At 41.5% G+C, this 9,372-nt stretch overlaps 1 protein-coding gene across 1 annotated transcript; it reads left to right on the top strand.

Annotated features, from left to right (window-relative positions):
• The first annotated feature begins 505 nt into the window (after positions 1 to 505).
• LOC145429421 (ubiquitin carboxyl-terminal hydrolase 37-like) lies at positions 506 to 4,058 on the top strand. The gene is made up of 6 exons (XM_080302812.1): positions 506 to 996; positions 1,089 to 1,212; positions 1,299 to 1,450; positions 1,556 to 2,827; positions 2,997 to 3,154; positions 3,241 to 4,058. Exons 1-4 carry the CDS (start codon positions 893 to 895, stop codon positions 1,683 to 1,685), a joined length of 510 nt encoding a protein of 169 aa, XP_080158938.1. The 5' UTR covers positions 506 to 892; the 3' UTR covers positions 1,686 to 2,827; positions 2,997 to 3,154; positions 3,241 to 4,058.
• The last annotated feature ends 5,314 nt before the right edge of the window (positions 4,059 to 9,372 follow it).

The raw sequence follows: 9,372 nt of genomic DNA, 5'->3' as shown, positions 1-9,372 counted from the left end.
GTAAATGTATAAAATACATGATTTTGTTCATGTTGGTATTCCATTACAGTTATTCACTTTTATTAGCAATCTGTATTAGCAAAATGTACTCCTTCTTATAAATTTCCACAACATTTACACTTTTGTCCTCATCAGCATCCCGGATGCTTCTGTTGCTGCCACACCAGCTAACCCTGAAAATGGCCAAAAGAAGAGAAAATGGAGACACATCTTCTGCTGTTCCTCGGTTTGCTTTTACACAAAACATATGAAATACACATTCTCTTTAAAATGTACTTTTTAATAAACTTATGTTTGTTCGTCCTCTGCAGCAAACTGACAGCGATGCAGAGGCAGAGAGCAACACTGTGAAGACTCTTTTTAAATCCGGGAAGGTATGTTTTATGGAAAGAGTCACTGTCATCAAGCATTTACTCATCACAGTTAAATGAGAGCAATTAAGAGCAATGAGGCACACAGCTATGTCCTATATATTTATATCAGGTAAGAAGCACCACGGAAACGATCCCAGCAGACCTGAGTTGGGACACTTGGATTATGGAGCTTCTGGACCAAGAGAGTGGATGGGAGCATGTGTTTAACAGGTAAGAGAAAGACGTCCTCCAAAATGTTTCAACTTCAAAGCTCATGCATCCATGCACATACACTGCTCAGCATCCTGACATCTTTCCTAATTTTGTGTTTGTGTTTTTACCTTTTTGGAGCAGTGTAGCATGCGGTGGAGAAATAATAGAAAGTCAAACTGGGACTATAGACTGCTTCGGGTGAGTACACGTGGTGCACAAAGACCAAAGCTCACTTTGTCAAAGTGGAGAAAATGAATTCTTTTACACTGATACTGTAAACGTTGTGCGTGTGTGTCAGGTTTCCAAACATCGGAAACACCTGCTATATGAACTCCTGCCTGCAGAGCCTCCTCAACATTGAGGAGTTCATAAGAGACATCAGGCGTCAGGAGGTTTTGTGGAGCACAGATCCAGAAGCTCAGCTCTTAAGGTGCGCTACGTCAACCTTCTACTTTCTTCAAAAACCTGAAGAACAAAGAGATCTAACAGCAGAAATGTCTGTTTACCCTTTCCTTTCTACAGAAGGCTCATTGATGTCAGGGACTGTCATGAGTCAACAGATTATGGCCTTAAAGATCACCACCTAAGAGCTTTTAAGAAGGCATTCAGCAGTCAAGCTCCTGAATACACCGGCAGTGCACAGAAAGTGCGTCAGCTATTTGGACATTTTGTTTTTTTGCTTTACCTTCTGATTTTGATGTACTGTTTTAAATCTCTCTGCTTTTCTTTCAGGACGCTCATGAATTCCTAACATTGTTCCTCAATGAGGTCAAAAGGCTCGCACCTCACCTGGAGAGGAACGCAGCTCTCCTGGGCCAAAGTTATACCTGCCCAGTAGAAGAGCATCACATTTTTAAAATGGAAAACATGAGGACATGCAAGAGGTAAGCCTGTCTTTCAGAAACGCAGAGCTGGTTGCAATATTTTCATATACCTCTTTTCCACCTACCTGATCTTTACTTTAACTACGTTACTCCTGAAATGTGTAGCTGTGGTCACCAATCATCACAGCACGAGGACTTCACCAGCTTGTCTCTTGACCTTGTTCCAGAGGGGTCTATTATAAACATGTTAGAGACATACTTGAAGGTAAGATCACAAATTCCAATAGAGTTGTAGTGTCAGCGATCTTAACACACCTTTTTTGTTAGTGTTTGTGCGTATGTGTGTGTGCATATGTTGAGATTTCTTTCTACCATAAAGCCTGTTTTCTCTGTGCTGTTGTTCAGGAACAAGAAATAGAATTTCGCTGTGATTGTGGAGGGACGGCCTCAGAACTGAAGTCGTCTTTTGATACACTGCCAAGGTGAGTAAGGTCACATCAGAAGTGATCGACTGACCAGGTTTCCAAACTGTGGCGCATCAAATATCAGAGTTTTTCGAGACAATACTTGAGCAGTCGTTTTCTCCCATCTTCTGTTTGTGTTTGACACTCATTCTTCTTATTTTCTACCTTGTTTGTGTTTTTTTTTTCTTTTCTGCCAGAGTCCTGATCTTGCATCTGAAGAGGTTTGGCTTTACACAAACCTACAACATTAAGAAGGTGGATGACCCCGTCAGGCTGCAGAGGGACTTGGTGGTGCCATCCAATCAGGTAAAAAGAGACTGCAGAACGTCTCAGGCTACGTCCACACTAGCCCTGATAGATTTGAAAACTCCGTGTCCACACTAGTGTTTTCAGTCATTTTCAAATAGTTGTGCGTCTGCATTGAAACGGCCGAAAACGCTTACGTTCCAGTCCTGCGCATGCGCAAAAGTGAGTGAGGATTACAGAATTTGAAGAAAAGCTATCCGGAGCATGTACAAACTGATATTAATCTTTTTTAGGGCTGTCAAAGTTGAGAGCAATCAAAACAACCGCTGTATAATGCACTCGGCTATCTTTGTTTAATTGCTCACATGACTGCATCACATGACTAAAATGCGTCATCGTTTTAGAAAGTCTGCGTTTTCGAGTGTCCACACTGCGACGGGACAACTCCGTTTTGAAATGTGTGCGTTTTCGAGAGCGTTTTCAAGATGCTGTGTTTTTCCTTGAGGAAAACGCCATCTCAGTGTGGACGGGAGGTCAAAGCGGAGAGAAAACGATGTGTTTTCAAACGAAAACGCATTAGTGTGGACGTAGCCTCAGCAAATCAGCTTAATTATGGCTCTGATGTGAGACTTTGTGAAACTAACACTCTTTGGATTTGTTCCTTCTCAGGGTGGTGGCTGTTATAGTCTTGTCAGCATCATCAATCATTATGGAGGCACAGAGTCAGGTAAAACAACAGACTTGTTACAAACAGAAAATGAAAACTTTCTACTTTTCAGTGAAGGACTCACACACAAAAGCTTTTGATGTTCTAAGAAGCACTAAGTCAAAATCACTGTTTGCTTGAATCAGCTGACTTCCAGAAGTTGGATTCATTTGTCTTAATGTGATTTCAGGACACTACATCTGTAGTTCTGTCCATCCTGAGGAGAGTCAGCACTCTACATCAGATCGCTGGCTCACCTATAATGACGCACAGGTGCTCCACACAACCGGATCGGCAGCTTGTGAGGAACAGCAGCACTCGGCCTACATGCTGTTTTACAAGAGAAACGTAAGAAGACACAGCATCTCATCCTGAAGTGAGAGAATTTTTAAATGTCCTGTTACCTTGTTAACCAGTTTTGTCTTCATTCTCAGTTCTGAAACAGGAAATGGAAGGAAGGTCATCATCATGCTGAGAAGAAACAACACTCGTCCCAGCCCACCATCGCACACTGGAGGACAAGTACTGGTAAGTATTGCCCTCAGGAGGAAGGGTCCTCCCAGAGAGCCTGGTCCTCCCAAGATTTCTTCCTCCAGGAGGGAGTTTTTTCTTGCCACCGTCGCCCCACATTCACTGGTCTCATCAGCAGGGACATTTTTAACATCCTAAGACCTGAACTCTTTCATGGCATGCATTTTTAATTTCTCTGTGCCATTTGGGTTGATTGGGACCTGATGAATGTGAAAACAAAGACATCAGATTCGGACTATCTTTTTTTTGTTTCTCAAAAAAATGAGATCCACATATGAGGACATTCATTTTAAAGTTCGATTGAACAGGGGCAGTGTAATGTCCTCCCTCATAAGTGGATATCAGGTTTTTGAAGAGCAAAATTTTGTATTTTGGTCTCATAAATGTTATGTCCACATATGTGGACACCAGGTCCTAGGAGGTTAAAACAAAATCTACTAGTAGTGCAGCACTACTAGAGATCGTCCTTTTCTAGACCAGTGTTTGGCTTGCTCTCTGGAACAACAAATTAGTGCTGTCAGCGTTAACGTCATTTTAACTAATGACGTTTACGCTGACAGCACTAATTTGTTGTTATTATTATTAATATTATTATTAATTTATTTGTAAAATAAATTAAATTTAAAAAAACAAAGAAACAATTTGATTCTTTATGTTATTTTGTTTTATTAAAATCAAAATAACAACAAAACAAAAATAACTAATAAAAAAAATATTAAAAGTATTCAGCAGTGTTTTGTGAAATTTGTAATGAGCCTTAGTTAAGTTGATGTCACAGAAGTTTCTGAATCATTTAGATTGTTCAACAAACTGATTCACTCAGGTAAAGATGGTAAGCTGGAGCAATGGTACGCTTGGAGTTCAGTTTAAGTTTTCAGACAAACATTCACTCGATCAGTTGCAGCTTCTGCTTTTAAATAAATGATTTAGCTGCAAATGTTTAGCTGCAGGTAGCAAAGTCCAAAAGTGACAACATTTCCACTGCAGTCTCTCCAGAAATGGCTTATAAACTTTTGACCAAATTAGACATTTATCCTTGGATCATTGACAACCCTGTAGGGTGAAAATCTTTAATTGTACCTTTTATAACATTTTAACAAGTTACTGTCTCCTGCTGCATGTTTCCTGTTTTGGCTGAACTTCATCAGCAAAGCCCTCAAAGCAGCATATGAAAGAAAGTCATCTTTCATTGTTGTCTCCAGCGTGTTAAAAGAGAGATCGAGCTCAGTGATGAGTTTTGAAGCAGCTGCAGGGACTTCTCGAAGGTTTTGGCTCAAACAGTCGCAGGATGTTGTTCACAGTGGTGACACTGTTGACTGGTGATTGACAAGCACTGAGATACTAACATGACAAACACAAGAAACATCATGACTTATTCTCCTGAGTGCCTGCAAAACACAAAATCAAACTCAAAGCTTTTCTCTCAGGTGCTGGTGTGGCACAATCTAATGATAAGAAAGGTCATGCTAACAGCTTTTGGAGCACAGCTGCACAAAATAACAGCTTTTGGAGCACAAAATGCATTACAGGTAAACCCAGTACCCAAACATGTTAACAAGGATAAAGAAAAAACCTGAAACAAAAGCAGGTAGTGTGGTGATTTATGTTGTGAGGATGCTTTCACTCCCATCAAAGTCGCCCAGTGTTGAGAACCCAAATGAGCCCAAAAACCTCAAGTGGCTGCAACCAACAGCGAACGTCAAGAAGTGGATACTTGCATGTTGAGCCAGAAACATGCAGAAAACCCAAAAGAGGCAAGACAGCACACCTTGGTGCCACTCAGGCAGTACGAACACCTGGAAAGAGGAGCCCACAGTTCAGACCCAAGGACACTGGTAAGGACACCAGCCAGCCAGTTATAAGTCTAGTTTTAATTTTCATTTTAGTTAGTGTTATGGCCTGTCTAAGGGTGGCCAGACCATAATATAAGGGTGATCCACCCCTGTCTGACCCCAAGCAGCACATCACACAACCAGTACAATTTTGATGGTGATTTTTTTTCACAGTGATTGAATTCTAACAAAGGAAAGGAGCGAACTACAGCTTCGGGGTGGACCCCAAAACAACAAACAAAAGGGACCGTATCTAAAGGATGTACAAAACTTATTTATGAAAAGAATAAAACCAAATAACAATGTCTTATCTCCCTAACTAACAAAAACATGAGAAAAGGGTAATCGAATAGAGTGAACTATAGACTGTATAAAAGATAGGACCATTGCAACTTTACTGCAGCACTTCACCCTTTCACATAGTCCCAGCTCTTCTCTGTCATGTTTTATGGTGCTGCAAATGTCTTCAGTTGGTGAAAGGTCTGGGCTGCTGGTGTCTTGTTGTGCTTGCTATGCATCCCTGACTCGTTTCTTCTTTCTTTTTTTTTTTTTTTAATGTATTTATTTATGCAAGTTTCAAAATTTTTTTACACATTCACAAACAGCGGGACAGAAGAACACAGACAATAAAGACAATAACAACCAAAAAAAACAAACAAACAAACAAAAAAAAACAGAGCAACAAACCACACAACAGGGTACAAGGCCAGCACTTATTAAAAACAGCAGAGAAGCAAACAAAGCAACTGGTATACATGTCAAACAACTCACAATCTAGTGAGTCCAATCCACAAGATCAAATCCAAAGATCGCTAGGAGGAGCTGATAACAATCATGCAAAAACAGTTATGGGCAACAGCTCAGAATGAAAGCAGTTAAAACAATGTGGTCAGGACCCAGGGCGTGGACTGTCCTTCTTAATGTGGTCTATAAAGGGCCCCCATATCTTCCTGAACTTCTCCATGGAATCAGACGTAGAGAACCGAATTTCTTCCAGGTATAGACAGGAGACCATCTCCTCGAGCCACCTCTTGAAGCAGGGAGGGGAGGCAGATTTCCACTCCCCCAGAATCAAACGTTTGGCAATCACCATACCAAACATGAGGGCCTGTTGAACAGCAAAGGGAAGTGCCAAGGAGTCGCCGGAGCAGCCCAGGATCACCATAAGACAGTCAGGATACAGTTGCCTATCATAAACAGTGCTATAGAAACTAAAAATACTAGTCCAAAAGGCTGTAAGCGTAGAACAGGACCAAAAAAGATGCCCAAGAGTACCGTCCACAAGTTTACATTTATCACATTTGGGGGAAACGTTAGGAAAAATCTTGTTCAATTTGGTTTTGGAATAGTGCAGTCTATGGACAACCTTAAATTGAATTAACTGAAGCCGGGCGTTAACAGAGCACTTAACACTTCAGCCCATAGATCGTCAGAGATAACCAAACCAGTGTCCCTTGTCCAAGCCTCTTTAATATGGCAAGAGGGGGCTGCCGAAGAAAAAAGGTTGACAAGCCGAGAAATTAAGTGTTTTGAGGTGGGAGGTTCGTTCATCATATTGTAAAAGACATGCTGTATGGGGATGGTATCTAAATTTGAGAATGCTTGCTTGACATAATTCCTAATTTGTAAGTACCGAAAAAAATGACTTGTAGGGAGATTGTACTTTGTCTGAAGCTGAGCAAAAGAGGCAAAATGATTGTCAATATAAAGATCCTTTATAGCAATTAACCCTTTGACAGGCCATTGTTTGAAAGCAGCATCCATTGTACTAGGCGTAAAGCTAGGACTGTGGCAGATCGGGGCAAAAGTTGACACTACCGGGAGGTTCAAGATTCTCTTAATTTGATTCAATATTTTTACGGAGTTGCAAAGAATAAAGTCATCACATGCACTTTTAATAACCGATTTTGAAAATAAGATAGCTGGCAAGGATGCTCCAGTGTGCTCGATAGCAGTGCTAAGCTCCAATTCGAGCCATTTAGGGCTGGACCTGCATCCCACAGCATCACCAACTATAGGCAGATTCCAGAAGACCCAGGCTCTGGCATTACAGGCCCAGTAATAATGTCTGAAAACTGGAAGGCCCAGACCACCCTCGTCCGAGGGCTTTTGCAAGTGAGACTTCGAGATGCGGGGGGGCTTGTAGGCCCAAACGAAAGGCATGATAATGGCATCCAACGCTTTGAAAAAGGAAGACCTGAGAAAAATAGGAACGTTCTGGAATAGGTACATGAATTTAGGGAGCACAACCATTTTGATTATATTGATACGGCCAATCATTGAAAGTGGGAGAAGTTTCCACCTATCTATCATACACTTGAGCTCATCAGTTAGAACCGAATAATTAAGCCTGAAGAGGAGTTTTGAGTTCCTAGGGATGTTAATACCCAGGTATGAAAAGTAATCCTGGGAGACCTTAAAGGGCAAACTAGACAGGAAATCAGGGCCCAGACCAGACGACAGCGGCATAAGAACAGACTTCTTCCAATTTATGGTGAACCCTGATAGGTGGCCAAAGCTGTCAATCAGCTTAAGAAGTGGAGGAAGGGAGATCTTTAAATCTGAAAGAGCCAATATGATATCATCTGCATACAGACCGATGGTGTACTCTGACGTGCCACAATTTATACCAGAGATATGGGAATTGGCTCTGATGGCAATGGCCAACGGCTCAAGAGCTAAAGCAAAAAGCATTGGAGAGAGGCAACAACCCTGCCTTGTCCCACGGTGTAAGAGGAACGGGAGCGACCTCTCATAGTTGGTAAGGACCGAGGAACGAGGGCAAGCGTAAAGCAACTTAATCATATTCAAAAAATTCGACCCAAAACCAAATTTTTCAAGAGTAGCAAACAAATAACTCCATTCCACTTGGTCGAAAGCCTGCTGGGCATCGAGTGAAATCACCGCAGAATTGGGCAGTGTCGTTGAGTACATCGCATTTAAGAGACATCTAGTATTAGAAAAAGAGAATCTATTGGGGATAAAACCCGATTGGTCAGGATGAATTATAGAGCCTATGTGCTTATTTAACCGGTTGGTTAGGACTTTAGCAATTATCTTTTGGTCTGAGTTGAGAAGACTTAGGGGACGATAGGAAGAAACATTAGTTTCGTCTCTGTCTTTTTTCAGGAGGAGACATATATGGGCATCGTAGAAAGAATGAGGGAATGAGCCGTTTAACACTGCGCAATTTACCATCCGAAGTAGCAGGGGAGCGATAACGTCAATATGTGTCTTATAAAGCTCTATCCCGAAACCGTCCGGACCACATGCTTTTCCATTAGGAAAGGAGCAGATTGCATTTCTAATTTCCTCCAGCGTAAAGTCTGCATCGAGTAAGCCCCGTGCAGCCTCAGGAAGAGTCGGGATGTCTAAAGCATTAAGAAAATTAGTGATTTCAGCAACTGTGGCCGTAGTACTAGATGTGTATAACTGACAATAAAAACTGCGAAATCTGTCATTTATCTGCTTGTGATCGGACAGCAACTGGCCAGTTGCAGAGAGAATTCTGTGTATCGCCCTTTCAGCTTGAATGCCCTTCAGCTGTCTGGAAAGCACCTTGTCAGCCTTTTCACCAAGCTCAAAATGCTTCTGTTTTAATCGACGAATACAATTCATGACCTGCTCCCCCAACATGTGGTTGTAGTCATATTTCAATTTGAGAATGGTATTAAGTGTGTCAGCAGCCCCGGTATCGCGATACTTCTCCTCCAACACAGACAGCTCTGCCTCAATATTAGTACGCAGCCTGAGTTTGTCCCTCTTCTGAGAAGCTTGATAAGCAATAATATGGCCTCTAATAACGACTTTAAAGGACTCCCACAAAACAGAGTCTGAAACTACACCATTATCATTAAATTGTAAAAATTCTGCGATTTTAGTAGATAGGTAAACCGTAAAAGAGTCATTTAGATATAAAGAGGGGTTAAATTTCCAATTGTATTGGGGGGTATATAGGTTGAAGTCAATTACCGTTGAGAGAGGTGCGTGGTCCGAAACTAAAATACTGTGATAAGTGGAACTAACCACTTTCGAAATAAGCCTGGAATCAATAAGAAAATAGTCAATTCTACTGAAGCTGCCATGGACAGGGGAGAAGAAAGAGTATTGCTTTTCTAACGGATGCTGGTGCCTCCAAATGTCAACCAAGTCCAAAGATTTAGTAAGAGTATTGAGTACAGAAACAGCTCTCAAGGTTGGGGC

Source organism: Astatotilapia calliptera, chromosome 6 (assembly GCF_964374335.1).
Source record: "Astatotilapia calliptera chromosome 6, fAstCal68.1, whole genome shotgun sequence".
Classification (NCBI taxonomy): Eukaryota; Metazoa; Chordata; class Actinopteri; order Cichliformes; family Cichlidae; genus Astatotilapia; species Astatotilapia calliptera.
The sequence above is the reverse complement of the archived record's forward strand: the minus strand, read 5'-3'. Positions and strand labels throughout refer to the sequence as shown.

Coding starts and splice junctions, on each gene's coding strand:
- LOC145429421 (XM_080302812.1), top strand. CDS start 893: ATGAACTCCTGCCTGCAGAGCCTCCTCAACATTGAGGAGTTCATAAGA. Junction 1,213..1,298: donor ACACCGGCAGTGCACAGAAA/GTGCGTCAGCTA, acceptor CTTTTCTTTCAG/GACGCTCATGAATTCCTAAC. Junction 1,451..1,555: donor AACATGAGGACATGCAAGAG/GTAAGCCTGTCT, acceptor TGAAATGTGTAG/CTGTGGTCACCAATCATCAC.